Source organism: Notothenia rossii, assembly GCF_949606895.1.
Source record: "Notothenia rossii genome assembly, chromosome: 5".
NCBI classification, from domain to species: Eukaryota; Metazoa; Chordata; class Actinopteri; order Perciformes; family Nototheniidae; genus Notothenia; species Notothenia rossii.
Genome location: NC_136903.1, coordinates 2,702,686 through 2,718,396, shown reverse-complemented (window position 1 = coordinate 2,718,396; position 15,711 = coordinate 2,702,686). Strand labels below are relative to the sequence as shown.

Here is a 15,711-nt window from a genome sequence, read left to right as displayed (position 1 = left end):
TCAGATTAGGAATGCATTTCTTTTTTTTAATTGAGTCAGGCACAATGAGTTTACATTTATATAGTCAAAAAAATGTTTTCAAAGACAGAACAAATAAAAAAAATACATACATTCGTAGTTCCCCCCTTTCTTCTTAATTTAGTGTCTTAAGTTCAGCTATCATAGAGCCCCAGACAGATTCAAATAGTTTTGAAGAGCCCCTCAGGTTATATTTAATCTTCTCCAAGTACAGGTACATCATTAAATCTTTAAGCCATAGAGATGCGTTAGGTGCTATAGGAGATTTCCTTTCTAGGAGTATTCTTCTACGTGCTGAGATAGATGCAAAGGCTATACTGTCTTTAGTTTTCCTCTTCAACATTAGGTGGCCAGGTAGTACTCCAAAAATGTCAGTTTCTGCACACGGTGTCAATACCACGTCCAAGGCCTCAGTAAGGTGTTTGAGGAATGCATTTCTGTGGGTTTTTCTCCTTAGTTTGTGACTATTGAGTTTTACTTATCACCATTTATTTTACTTATTATTCTCAGAGAATATTCCAATATTTATGATATTTTTCTAGAAAATGTATACATTTATAATCTCAAAGAATCATCAGTTTCTTTTTCTCGTACATTTTACATTTTCTTTTTCAAAGTGTATGACTCTAAAATCATAGAATACATTTTCTTTTTTGCCGTAAAAAAACGAATATTTTCATGCACATTTTGAATTTCAGAATATTTAAGTGTTTTTTTTTGTGTTGCAAACGCAAGCCTTTATAATCTCAAAATAATAAATATTTTTTATTACATGTTGCCAGTTTTCTTGGAAATCTTCCCTGTTTACAATCTTAAATTATTTTTGTAATTAATTTCTTCTTAAGTAGGACAATATAATCTCATGACTTAATTTTTACACATGTTATCTTGTAAATCTCTGATTATCAGCTCCCTCCCCGGCTCCTTAATACCTTAAATGCCATTCATACCCCGCCATATTTCTACTTTCTTAAAGAAAATGCCTCCAAAAGGATTACAGTTTCTTACATGCATTTCACCGCTGATACAAAACACAACAAATTGACAGCATACCCACAATTGTTAAATATGTTCTTTATTCTCGCGTCCAGGAGAGAAGCTTTAAAATGACACTAAATGGAGTCTCTGAAAAGATTCAAATGGGATACTTTAATTAAAAAAGGCGCGGTAGTGTTACAGACAGAATATTGTTCCGGCAGAAAACAGCTGTGATCTGGCTCTCCTGAGCAAGAAGAGAAGCGCGAGTCCGGTGCCGTTATCCTCTGCTGGCTCCTCCCCGCCAGCCGGCTCGCCTCGCCTCTAATGTCCGTTGTTGCATTTAAACAGAGGATTGGTACTTTTCACATTCAACATATGCTTAACCCGCCTTTTCTCCTCATATTCTCTTTCATCACTTTTCATGTAACACATTCTAAACGCTGTAATCAATACTCTAAAACATACAGAAAATGCTTCACGGCTGGTTTGGTTTCCGGTCATTCCGGATGTTGTCACATGCTACTCTCGTCTGTAAACAATAGTGTATTCAAATAAACTGTACTTTCATTTAATATTCAGCATGGTAGTATCTCGACATCTATAGTTGTAGTGTTACATCAGTAGGTTTCGGTTTTCACCACACCACGTCATTTCGCTACTAAATTCACCTCTTTAGGAAATCGTATATTAGCCACATGCTAAATGCTAACCGTAGATGAAGGATTTTCAGAATAAAAGCTTAACTGCTTGTGCACAAGAATTTCTGGTTTTTCAGTATAAAAGAGCGTTTAAACTGACGGTATGTTTAAACTACATTATACCATCAAAACATTGATTTTAAATTTCTAACACAATGCATGCTGTTCAAAGTGTCCTGGGGTGCGTTTCACTTCTCTTATTTTTAATTTCCTCGCTCCTCGGTCTCGGTATCACCGGAAGTTGATTTGTCTGCGCCATCTTGAGTGGCGTCCCAGTGGCCTTATTTGTGCCGGAGGAGCGAGGAGCGATAATCGAAGAACTACCAGACCATACTCCGGTGAAATCCTCAGACACTCGCCCCGCCCCTTTACTGTGTATCGCTCACTGATTGGACGATGCAGCGCATGCTCTGATCTGGCTGCTGTCAGACGATCAGCTGTGCAGCGTCATCACAAACGGACGTCGCTTCACGTGACGCTCCGGAGGAAAGGACGTCCCATTGCTCTTAAAACTCATTTCCCTGCTTCTCGTGGTTTCCTTGCGTCTCTCCGCTTCCCTGGTGGGAGGGATTAGTCGCAGGGAAACGACGCAAGGAATCCATTTAACCGAAGTGAGAAGGACCCCAGGTTTCACAACCTTTTCTGTCTTGTGATTAAATCTGTCTCTACATCCCTAAATGTCCCTGAATGAGAAATTGTCACGAGTGGTTCACTTTGGTTTCAGTTTAAAGACATTGGAGGGAAGTCTGGATGAACTGTAAAGAAATGATGTGAAATATCAAACCTAGGACTTTTATTTGCATTAAATATATGTACAATTGCATAAGTATATATGCCTCAATATATATATATAGGAATCTACGGTCACGTTGAGAGGCCGTGCAGCAGAGCTTTGTCAGAAAATGCTGTTTCTGGTTTGCTTTCCTTTGTTTAGGATTTTTAAAATCAATTTATGAATTTAATCGAAGAATTCTGTTGAGAGAAAAAATCAAGTATATTCACTCACAATTTAGGGATTTATTATCTCAGAAGTCAGGTTTCTTCTTCGTAATTTTGCGAGTTTTTCTTGCAAATTGACCTCTTTATAATATTATAATTTGTTTCTTGTTAATTCTTGAGTGTTTTTTCACAAATGTAGGACTATATCATCTCTGAATGGTCATTTTTGTATTCCTGTAAGAAATATATTGTTATGTCGTTCTTGTAAATTCATGAGCCTTCTTTGGCAAATGTACTGTTATAATCTAAAATAATGTTCTTATGTCTTTCCTCTAAATTCAAGAGCTTTTAAAAAGTTTGTATCTCTTAAATCTACAAATAAAATCTTGTAAATTAAGAGTTTTTCTTGGATGTCCCCTTCGTCCAAGCTATGTAATTGTATTTATTTGTTTACTGCCGTTTGGCCCTTTTATAGGCTGTTGTGTCTAAGCTTTCTGACCATGCAGATTCAGTATCTGATTTACTTTTCTTTCCCTGTCTGGACAAAAACACCTCGCAGCCGCTCACAGTGAAGCCAAAGTCCTGGATTCATATAAATCAAATCGGATATATTGGATTTGGTTGGGCTAGGTCAGTTTAAATCTGTGTTGAGTGGTTAATGAATTGAATTTAGAGGTAAAATGTTTTCTGTGTTGCCTTCAGGTTCTGGTTCCGTGTGTGGGAAGTTTGACCGTCGGCAGCTTCTCAGACTCTCAGTTCGACAGCTATGTGCTGCAGCCGGCGGAGGACGGGTACCTCACTGCGGACGGAAAGGTTTGTTTATTAAAAACAAACTCCATCAGAACACATTAAAGGGGACTTATTGTGGAAAATGCACTTCTTCATGTCTCTTCTACATCAACATGTGTCCCCTCTTCTCCATGTCTCTTCTACATCAACATGTGTCCCCTCTTCTTCATGTCTCTTCTACATCAACATGTGTCCCCTCTTCTTCATGTCTCTTCTACATCAACATGTGTCCCCTCTTCTTCATGTCTCTTCTACATCAACATGTGTCCCCTCTTCTTCATGTCTCTTCTACATCAACATGTGTCCCCTCTTCTTCATGTCTCTTCTACATCAACATGTGTCCCCTCTTCTCCATGTCTCTTCTACATCAACATGTGTCCCCTCTTCTTCATGTCTCTTCTACATCAACATGTGTCCCCTCTTCTCCATGTCTCTTCTACATCAACATGTGTCCCCTCTTCTTCATGTCTCTTCTACATCAACATGTGTCCCCTCTTCTTCATGTTTCTTCTACATCAACATGTGTCCCCTCTTCTTCATGTCTCCTCTACATCAACATGTGTCCCCTCTTCTTCATGTCTCTTCTACATCAACATGTGTCCCCTCTTCTTCATGTCTCTAATACATCAACATGTGTCCCCTCTTCTCCATGTCTCTTCTACATCAACATGTGTCCCCTCTTCTTCATGTCTCTTCTACATCAACATGTGTCCCCTCTTCTTCATGTTTCTTCTACATCAACATGTGTCCCCTCTTCTTCATGTCTCCTCTACATCAACATGTGTCCCCTCTTCTTCATGTCTCTTCTACATCAACATGTGTCCCCTCTTCTTCATGTCTCTAATACATCAACATGTGTCCCCTCTTCTTCATGTCTCCTCTACATCAACATGTGTCCCCTCTTCTTCATGTCTCTTCTACATCAACATGTGTCCCCTCTTCTTCATGTCTCTTCTACATCAACATGTGTCCCCTCTTCTCCATGTCTCTTCTACATCAACATGTGTCCCCTCTTCTTCATGTCTCTAATACATCAACATGTGTCCCCTCTTCTCCATGTCTCTTCTACATCAACATGTGTCCCCTCTTCTTCATGTCTCTTCTACATCAACATGTGTCCCCTCTTCTTCATGTCTCTAATACATCAACATGTGTCCCCTCTTCTCCATGTCTCTTCTACATCAACATGTGTCCCCTCTTCTTCATGTCTCTTCTACATCAACATGTGTCCCCTCTTCTTCATGTCTCTTCTACATCAACATGTGTCCCCTCTTCTTCATGTCTCTAATACATCAACATGTGTCCCCTCTTCTCCATGTCTCTTCTACATCAACATGTGTCCCCTCTTCTTCATGTCTCTAATACATCAACATGTGTCCCCTCTTCTCCATGTCTCTTCTACATCAACATGTGTCCCCTCTTCTCCGTGTCTCTTCTACATCAACATGTCCCCCCTCTTCTCCGTGTCTCTTCTACATCAACATGTGTCCCCTCTTCTTCATGTCTCTTCTACATCAACATGTGTCCCCTCTTCTTCATGTCTCTTCTACATCAACATGTGTCCCCTCTTTTTCATGTCTCTTCTACATCAACATGTGTCCCCTCTTCTTCATGTCTCTTCGACATCAACATGTGTCCCCTCTTCTTCATGTCTCTAATACATCAACATGTGTCCCCTCTTCTCCGTGTCTCTTCTACATCAACATGTGTCCCCTCTTCTTCATGTCTCTTCTACATCAACATGTGTCCCCTCTTCTTCATGTCTCTAATACATCAACATGTGTCCCCTCTTCTCCATGTCTCTTCTACATCAACATGTGTCCCCTCTTCTCCGTGTCTCTTCTACATCAACATGTGTCCCCTCTTCTCCGTGTCTCTTCTACATCAACATGTGTCCCCTCTTCTTCATGTCTCTTCTACATCAACATGTGTCCCCTCTTCTTCATGTCTCTTCTACATCAACATGTGTCCCCTCTTCTTCATGTCTCTCCTACATCAACATGTGTCCCCTCTTCTTCATGTCTCTTCTACATCAACATGTGTCCCCTCTTCTCCATGTCTCTTCTACATCAACATGTGTCCCCTCTTCTTCATGTCTCTTCTACATCAACATGTGTCCCCTCTTCTCCGTGTCTCTTCTACATCAACATGTGTCCCCTCTTCTTCATGTCTCTCCTACATCAACATGTGTCCCCTCTTCTTCATGTCTCTTCTACATCAACATGTGTCCCCTCTTCTCCATGTCTCTTCTACATCAACATGTGTCCCCTCTTCTTCATGTCTCTTCTACATCAACATTTGTCCCCTCTTCTTCATGTCTCTTCTTCATCAACATGTGTCCCCTCTTCTTAATGTCTCTTCCACATCAACATGTGTCCCCTCTTCTCCATGTCTCTTCTACATCAACATGTGTCCCCTCTTCTTCATGTCTCTTCTACATCAGCATGTGTCCCCTCTTCTTCATGTCTCTTCTTCATCAACATGTCTCATCTCCTCTCCTCTCATCTCCTCTCCTCTCATCTCCTCATATCTCCTCTCCTCTCATCTCCTCTCATCTCCTCTCATCTCATCTCCTCTCCTCTCCTCTCATCTCCTCTCATCACCTCTCATCTCCTCTCCTCATATCTCGTCTCCTCTCCTCTCCTCTCATCTCCTCTCATCACCTCTCATCTCCTCTCCTCTCATCTCCTCATATCTCGTCTCCTCTCATCTCCTCATATCTCCTCTCCTCTCATCTCCTCATATCTCATCTCCTCTCCTCTCATCTCCTCATATCTCCTCTCCTCTCATCTCCTCATATCTCCTCTCCTCTCATCTCCTCTCATCACCTCTCATCTCCTCATATCTCCTCTCCTCTCATCTCCTCTCATCACCTCTCATCTCATCTCCTCTCATCTCCTCATATCTCCTCTCCTCTCATCTCCTCATATCTCATCTCCTCTCCTCTCATCTCCTCATATCTCCTCTCCTCTCATCTCCTCATATCTCCTCTCCTCTCATCTCCTCATATCTCCTCTCCTCTCATCTCCTCATATCTCGTCTCCTCTCCTCTCCTCTCATCTCCTCTCATCACCTCTCATCTCCTCTCCTCTCATCTCCTCATATCTCGTCTCCTCTCATCTCCTCATATCTCCTCTCCTCTCCTCTCCTCATATCTCGTCTCCTCTCCTCTCCTCTCATCTCCTCTCATCACCTCTCATCTCCTCTCCTCTCATCTCCTCATATCTCATCTCCTCTCCTCTCCTCATATCTCGTCTCATCTCCTCATATCTCCTCTCCTCTCATCTCCTCTCCTCTCCTCTCATCTCCTCTCCTCTCATCTCCTCATATCTCGTCTCCTCTCATCTCCTCTCATCTCCTCTCATCTAATTTCATCTTATCTTATATCTATACCTATACATTATATTGTTCTTGTTGCAGGAGGTCCGGATCCAGGACAGACAGGTCTTTCTGGGCTCCGGCTCCCTGGCCTCGGTGCCCATCCTGTTCGAGGAGACGTTTTACAACCAGCAGGAGCAGAGCTACAGCATCCTGGTTCTCTCCCGACCCGTGGAGGAGGATCCCGGCCCGGCAGATCTCAGCCCGCCGCCCCCCTTCTGCCTGCGGAGCCTGGAGGACGTCCGCGAGTTCCTGGGCCGCCACGCGCAGAAACTGGACAAACTCATCCAGAACTTCTGCCAGAGCTTCAGAGAGCAGGAGAGGAAGGGGCTGCGGCACCACATCGTACGACAACATTTATTTATTACTCTTTCAATTTTCCGTCTTTACGCTTATTCAAGAGAGTGAGGTTTTCTTTTAGTTTAGGAAACATTATGAATTCTAAGGCGAAAAAAGTGAGAATTCTTAGAAATAAATTCAGAATTCTAAGAAAAAAAAGTCTAAAATTATAAGAGATAAGTTTAAAGTTCTTAAAAAATGCTAAGAAAAACTCTAAAGTTCTGATAAACCAGTTCCTGGGCCGCCCCACGCAGAAACTGGACAAACTCATCCAGAACTTCAGAGAGCAGGAGAGGAAGGGGCTGCGGCACCACGTCTTCTTTCTTTACCTTCTTTTACCATTTTCTGTCTTTATTCTTATTCAAGAATTTCATACATGAAATTGTTACTTTAAAGGGACAGTGCAGATAAAAGTTTTTAAAAAATCGGATAAACAACTCAAAAATTCTAAGAAAAAAGTGAAAAATTCTGGGTCAAAAGTACAAAAGTAAAAACATTTCTGATAAAGAACTCAAAAATTATAAGAAAAAAAAGGTCACAAGTTCTAAGAAAAAAGTAAAAAAATACAAGAAAAAAGTGAGAAATTCTAAGAAAAAATTCAAAAACGTTAAGAGAAAAAAAGTCAAACATTCTGAGGGAAAAAGCCAAAAATACAAAAAGAAAAGTCAAACGAATTCTGATAAACAACTAAAAAGTTCTGATGAAAAGTCAGAAATTCAGAGAAAAAAGTCGCAGCACATCGTACGACAGAATGTCTTCTTTCTTTACCTTCTTTTTCCATTTCCTGTCTTTATTCTGATTCAAGGTTCCGATCCTCTCTTGATTTGTGAAATGTAAATTGTTACTTCAAAGGGGACAGTGCCGATAGAAGGCTAATTCATTCGTTTGACTCAAATGTTATTAGAAAAAGGACCAAGAGTGAGGTTTCTTTTAGTTTAGGAAACATTTTGAATTGTGAGAAAAGTCAGAAAATCTAAGAAAACATTTCAGAATTCCAAGAAAAACGTCAAAAATTCTGAGAAAAACGTCAAAATTCTCTGAGAAAAACGTAAAAAATGAGGAGAAAAAAGTAAAAAAAAAGTAAAAATATCTACGAAAAAAGTCCAAAAATCTACGAAAAAAGTCCAAAAATCTACGAAAAAGTCAAAAATTCTGAGAAAAACGTCAAATTCTGAGAAAAAAGTCAAAAAAAGTCATATCTACGAAAAAAGTGCAAATATCTACGAAAAAAGTCCAAAAATCTACGAAAAAGTCAAAAATTCTGAGAAAAACGTAAAAAATTCGGAGAAAAAAGTCAAAAAAGAAGTAAAAATATCTACGAAAAAAGTCCAAAAATCTACGAAAAAAGTCCAAAAATCTACGAAAAAGTCAAAAATTCTGAGAAAAACGTCAAATTCTGAGAAAAAAGTCAAAAAAAGTCAAAATATCTACGAAAAAAGTCCAAAATACTGAGAAGAAAGTCCAAAATTAAGAGAAACAAGTCAACAAATTCAAAGAAACCAGACAAAAAATCTGAGAAAAAGTCAAACGTTCAGAGAAAGAATTTGAAAAAGTATTTAAAAAATATTCCGTAATCTTATAATTCAGAACAGAACAAGAAAGTTACTTTTGGTCTCAATGTGTTTTTCACATATTTCCCCAACGCTCTTCCATTATTTAAAGTGGCAAATTCATGTTAATAAAATCTACTAAGAACACATCCGTGGTATAAACAAGTAAGTAAGTCAACGTATAGAAGGAGTGATCTATAAACTTGGGTTTCATTACATTTTGTATTTTCCCTTTAACATGAAGAATAACAAACAGCAGATTGAAAGTCCTCCTGCAGTGCTGACCCCTCCTCTCTTTCCTCAGGACTCGGTGAACGGCCTTTACACTAAATGTCTTCAGTGTCTGCTGAGAGACTCTCGCCTGGTGAGTGAAACCTGCAGAATAAGCTATAACTGATGAGTTAGATAAAAAAAACTTAATATTCATATTATTTTACGACAGACTTGATGTGAAGCTATCCTCTAACCCACTGGTCGCCAACCAGTCGATCAGAGAGTTGCACGGAAATACACGTGTGCTTGTGTCATTCAAGCTCCGCTCTGTGTGTGTGTGGCAATAGCGCATTTAGTGTGATAGAGAGAGGGAGAGAGAGGGACCGGTGCTAGCGGGGACCGTGATGTTAGCATCTGGTTAGCTAGCTGCACTAACGGACATAAGGAGCTGTTTCCACAACAAGCTGGAGGAGAGTCCTCCCCTGTCAGACTGAGGGGCTCAGGTGAGCTAAAGGACTCTCTGAGTGTTTAGAACGGTTTTGTCACAAATTATTCAAAAGATTATTTCCGCGGCACACCTTCATATGATCATTATAGTTATACAAACAATAAGAGAATAAATGAAAAACAGGTATGAAATACTATATGGCAGTAAAACAAGAATACAGTTTGAAAGGGGAGTGATTTGTAAAATATCCATAAAGAAAAAGAACATCTGCTTACAGTTGTGTTTCATCTGGGTGTTGAGAGATGTATCCATAGATCTCTTCATGTTGCTCTCAAAGTGCACCAGATTGATGCTTTTAACTTCAATATTTAAAAAAAAATCTTCCCGGGGGAGCATCCCCCCATACCCCCCTAGAGGAGGTGAGGTCCGCCCCCTAATAGCACTTTACCCCTGCCTATATGCCATGAGCTGATTATGGAGCCTTCATTGTAACAGTAATTCAGATGCCTATAGAAAAGGCCTGAAATTGGAAGCACTGTCTGGGCCGTCTTTTTCACTCAATTCTGCAATAGGTAGATCTCACCTTTCACCTAGGCCGAGGTCGGTGATCTTGGGCTTAAAAAGGTTGGTGACCACTGCTCTAACCCCTCTGTTGCTCTAGTTATCAGTCTAATCTTGTTTTTAATCCCAAGAAGTCACAAATAAATGGATTTAAATTGTTACTCATTGTGCTATCATGTGCTACAGATTGAAGTCATAACGTAACATTGTGGTTTGATTTGTGTCACGATAACCACTGATTGCTCTTTGTGGATCATTTGAAGACAGTCATTCATCTTGAAATGCTGTAACTTCGAGACGCATGAACCCTTAGTTCTGGATAGAAGCGACAACTGATTGAAATGTGACCCTGTTTACACTTTGTTAAAAATACTTATTGTGCAATCAATGAAACATGACCACGGTCCTTAGAGAAGCTTTTGATTACAATCTTTAGCATGTAACGCTAATGCTAATCATCACATAGAAAGACTTACAATACATATGGCACAGGAAGTTAGCATTTGAAGCTAAGTTATCAGGGAGTTCAGAATCAGAATACCTTTATTAATACCACAGAGGGAAAATGTACGTTGGCATAAAATGAACAATATGCTTTCTAAGCATAACATGCTAACTTCCTGCTAACTTAATGTTAACTTCCTGTGGGATGAAGTGCATGCGGTCTGTCTAGAAACTGCCAAAAAAGCGAAAAGATTTTGACTTTTGTGAATTATTTCGCTTAAAGAAGTGGAAGGAAGTGCTGAAATATACTTCCTGCTAGTTTAGAGAAAAAATGCCAACTTCATGTGGGACACAGTGCATACGGTCGGTCTGTGTGAAAACTGCTTACAGGGTAACCGCGGGGTCTTAAAGTATTAAAAGTTGATCAATCAATTTAGCGAAAATTAAGGCTATTAAAAAGTATTAAACATCATTTTCCAAGGTATTACATTTTGTAGCTTGTTTTCAATAAGTATATAAATTGTCCAAAGAGGTTGTATTCTACAGTCTGCCTGAATGTAATCATTGCGTAGGTGTGTAGTGTGATTCTGTGTAGTTTATTTATGGCATCCCGTTGGATTTGACGTCATCTGAACAGGACATCGCACGCTCACTGCTTGATAGCGCGTGATAGTCCGTTTACGCCGGTTGCTAAGCAACATCGTTATGGGGAAATGCAAGTCTGCGTCCAAATGGTTGGAAGATAAGGAGGAAGGACAATCGATACTGTATATAGTCAATGTGAGGTGAAGTGTGTCGCCAAGGTAACCGGTTAGAACTCAAAGTGGAGATGAGGTCTTCAAATGTATGGAAAGGGTCTTAAAAAAGGTCTTAAAAGGATTTACATGTGACTTCAGGATTCCTGCATGTACCCTGTGCCTAATAAGTTAAAACAACTCAGCAGAACAAAACATATGCCTCAAGTAGTACTCTAAAATCCATTCATGTACAATATTTTGTATTTATAATGTATTTTTTAGCTTAATGAAGTAGGTATTTCCAGGCTTTGATGGCTCTGACATGAAGATTATGAACAATATTTTAGTTTAATAGTAAAAAGTCCAGCTAAACTCAATCCAAAGCCAATAGGTAGAGTCTTTTCAAAGTCAAGTCAACTTTATTGTTGATCTTTCAGTTTGTGTGTAAAGACAGTGTTGGAGCCATTTTCATTGAGTTATTATTGTCTGATAGTTAGGCTTCATAATAATATAAATTAGAGTAAACTCACCATCTAAAGGTGTTTTTGTGAGTCATACTCTGGTTTAAAATGTATTAATTTAAGGCTCACTTCTTATTTGTTATGAAAGGTGTGTCAGTATCACGTGCATGGCTATATGCCTATATATGGTAGGTTGATGAGACGGGGAAACGGAAAAGTCTTTTGACCGTGTTCCTTTTGATCCTTTTGAAAATGATAAACTTTTAGTTACTATGAAGCGAATAAATGTGTCCTCCTGTGTATGCCGTGTGGATCATTTAATAAAGCTCATCTGATTCAACTACGATCTCCGCTGAATTGTTTGGAAACAAAGAGAGGCGCGTCAAAACCCACAACCCCGACAGAGGTGGCTATTAAATTGTAGGCAAGGATTAAAACGCCACCACAGACAGAGAGATCGAAACACCGTTTCCCACAATCCCGAATACAAAAATACAAATATGTAAAAATATGTACTTACACAATCAAAGCAGAACAATCAGTATATACAAAATAACAGTCACTTCCAAAATCTTTGAGAATGTACATTAGTGAAAGACTGTCCTCCATAGCAGCGTAAAGAAAGTCATTTTGTGATTTTGCTCGGATGATTTCTGGCCGACCCGGGTCCTTTCAGAAAGAGCAGCGTTAATGAGATTTTCAGATGATCTAAGGGAAACCCCTTCCTGATGTGAACCCTGACCTTTGGCACAAACTCATAGATGAGTGAAGTCACCACAGGACACGAGACGTCTCTAATCAGATCTCCTCTGACTCGCTCCTCTCAATTTCCCGCCTAATCAAAGTTAGAGGGGGCGTCGCATCACATCCTGAGCGCTGACTCCATTTACATATACCGTAATTTTCGGACTATAAGCCGCGCCTTTTTTCCCATTTTTCGACGCTGCGGCTTATATAACGGTGCGGCTAATCTATGGATTGTTACAGCTAACGGCCACTAGGGGACCTCCTAAATCTATGGATGTTACAGCTAACGGCCACTAGGGGACCTCCTAAATCTATGGATTTTACAGGTTACAGTCCACCACCTTTAACTCTATGGGCTCTATGGCCGGTCCGCGCCCCCCACCTTTAAGCGGCGGGTTCCAGCAGGAAAAGCTGGAGGCCGGAAAAGAGTGAGACAGGTAGCGCGCAAAAGTAAAAGTGGAACCGAGAGTGGTACGAGAGACAGAACGAGAGCAAGACAGTTTGTCCCCGTACCACTGGTTGAAAACCGCTGCTGTATATCACTGCCGGTACGTGCGCTGGGAGTTTGAAAGTTGAAAAGTGTGTGTGTCTGAAACGCTATGTGATACAGTACAGTTTACACAGCACATGTTCTGGAGCTACTATTGCACTAAATGCTAACACTTGAATACGTTATGCAAATATGCAACTTGTTTGTGGAAATGTTAATAAATGGGAGCTTCCTCAAACAGCCATCTCTTTCCCGACAATCCCCTCTGTGCACCAACCCTTACATATGGTAATGAAACATTAAAACACCTGCGGCTTATAGTCCAGTGCGGCTTATATATGAACACATCATTCAATTTAGCTGCTGCGGCTTATATTCAGGTGAGCCTTATAGTCCAAAAATTACGGTATATAGACTTCTTGCACCATTTTGTATTTCATTATATATGTTGGTTTGTTGGAGGAGCTCAGGTCAGAAGAATTTCATTGCCTTTGAATTTGAATTTCTGATGAATGTGTGTTTTTTATTTTTCTACAGAAACTCCTGGCCAAACAGCAGCTTCAGATGACTCTGCTCAAACAGGCTGTGGAGGTAACGTCCACATACTGATATACACCTGAACATCAGCAGGAGAGGACTCTTTAAAGTAGAGACACTACATACTGATATACACCTGAACATCAGCAGGAGAGGACTCTTTAAAGTAGAGACACTACATACTGATATACACCTGAACATCAGCAGGAGAGGACTCTTTAAAGTAGAGACACTACATACTGATATACACCTGAACATCAGCAGGAGAGGACTCTTTAAAGTAGAGACACTACATACTGATATACACCTGAACATCAGCAGGAGAGGACTCTTTAAAGTAGAGACACTACATACTGATATACACCTGAACATCAGCAGGAGAGGACTCTTTAAAGTAGAGACACTACATACTGATATACACCTGAACATCAGCAGGAGAGGACTCTTTAAAGTAGAGACACTACATACTGATATGAACATCAGCAGGAGAGGACTCTTTAAAGTAGAGACACTACATACTGATATACACCTGAACATCAGCAGGAAAGGACTCTTTAAAGTAGAGACACTACATACTGATATACACCTGAACATCAGCAGGAGAGGACTCTTTAAAGTAGAGACACTACATACTGACACCTGAACATCAGCAGGAGAGGACTCTTTAAAGTAGAGACACTACATACTGACACCTGAACATCAGCAGGAGAGGACTCTTTAAAGTAGAGACACTACATACTGATATACACCTGAACATCAGCAGGAGAGGACTCTTTAAAGTAGAGACACTACATACTGATATACACCTGAACATCAGCAGGAGAGGACTCTTTAAAGTAGAGACACTACATACTGACACCTGAACATCAGCAGGAGAGGACTCTTTAAAGTAGAGACACTACATACTGACACCTGAACATCAGCAGGAGAGGACTCTTTAAAGTAGAGACACTACATACTGACACCTGAACATCAGCAGGAGAGGACTCTTTAAAGTAGAGACACTACATACTGATATACACCTGAACATCAGCAGGAGAGGACTCTTTAAAGTAGAGACACTACATACTGATATACACCTGAACATCAGCAGGAGAGGACTCTTTAAAGTAGAGACACTACATACTGATATACACCTGAACATCAGCAGGAGAGGACTCTTTAAAGTAGAGATACTACATACTGATATACACCTGAACATCAGCAGGAGAGGACTCTTTAAAGTAGAGACACTACATACTGATATACACCTGAACATCAGCAGGAGAGGACTCTTTAAAGTAGAGACACTACATACTGACACCTGAACATCAGCAGGAGAGGACTCTTTAAAGTAGAGACACTACATACTGATATACACCTGAACATCAGCAGGAGAGGACTCTTTAAAGTAGAGACACTACATACTGATATACACCTGAACATCAGCAGGAGAGGACTCTTTAAAGTAGAGACACTACATACTGACACCTGAACATCAGCAGGAGAGGACTCTTTAAAGTAGAGACACTACATACTGATATACACCTGAACATCAGCAGGAGAGGACTCTTTAAAGTAGAGACACTACATACTGATATACACCTGAACATCAGCAGGAGAGGACTCTTTAAAGTAGAGACACTACATACTGATATACACCTGAACATCAGCAGGAGAGGACTCTTTAAAGTAGAGACACTACATACTGATATACACCTGAACATCAGCAGGAGAGGACTCTTTAAAGTAGAGACACTACATACTGACACCTGAACGTCAGCAGGAGAGGACTCTTTAAAGTAGAGACACTACATACTGACACCTGAACATCAGTCTCCCAGCTGTTGTGTGTAAACTTTAATGTTTTCTTTGTGTTTCTTCTCCTGCCAGATGTATGTTCATCATGGTATCCATGATTTAATTTTTAACTTTGTGGGAACGCTTGAAGCCAGCCAGGTATGTTTGAATTCTCGCTGATTATTCTGATGATATTTTTTTTAATTTGGGACAAACACATATTTTTATGAAGTACATTGAGCTGTAGGATTTTCCATCAGAGCAAAAAAAAGTTTTCTTTGTTTCTCCATCATCTTATTGCATATTTTAATCATACATAGCAACAAATGTATGCATTAGTAGAATGAGTACTTTTACTTGACTAGAGGATCTGAGTACTTCTTCCTTGATGCTTATTTATTTTGTATTTCTGTCTTCCAAACACCTACAAACAAAGATGCAATTAAAACAGATGTTAATTTACTTTTAAAATGTTTATACAGTGTTTTTTTCTGTCTCACAAGGACGCTGCTTTCAATAAAACCACGCGCAGTTTGCACGATCTGCAGCAGAAAGAGCTGGGAGTCAAACCGGAGTTCAGGTACTTATACTTACATTCCACTTCC

The 15,711-nt window shown here is 40.0% G+C and overlaps 1 protein-coding gene and 1 long non-coding RNA gene across 2 annotated transcripts in view; one reads left to right on the top strand and one right to left on the bottom strand.

Moving 5' to 3' along the window:
- Positions 1-15,711, top strand: part of ankrd27 (ankyrin repeat domain 27 (VPS9 domain)) — a 35,708-nt gene that overhangs the window by 6,000 nt on the left and 13,997 nt on the right. The window contains exons 3-8 of the mRNA XM_079684548.1: positions 3,336-3,446; positions 6,843-7,145; positions 8,994-9,053; positions 13,328-13,381; positions 15,200-15,265; positions 15,610-15,686. Coding sequence (XP_079540674.1) covers positions 3,336-3,446; positions 6,843-7,145; positions 8,994-9,053; positions 13,328-13,381; positions 15,200-15,265; positions 15,610-15,686 — 671 coding nt within the window. The remainder of the gene's footprint in view (positions 1-3,335; positions 3,447-6,842; positions 7,146-8,993; positions 9,054-13,327; positions 13,382-15,199; positions 15,266-15,609; positions 15,687-15,711) is intronic.
- Positions 11,738-13,172, bottom strand: LOC307041892. Its single transcript, XR_013808931.1, has 2 exons — positions 12,603-13,172; positions 11,738-12,559 (listed from the first exon to the last, which is right to left on the bottom strand). It is a non-coding gene; the product is annotated as an uncharacterized lncRNA (long non-coding RNA).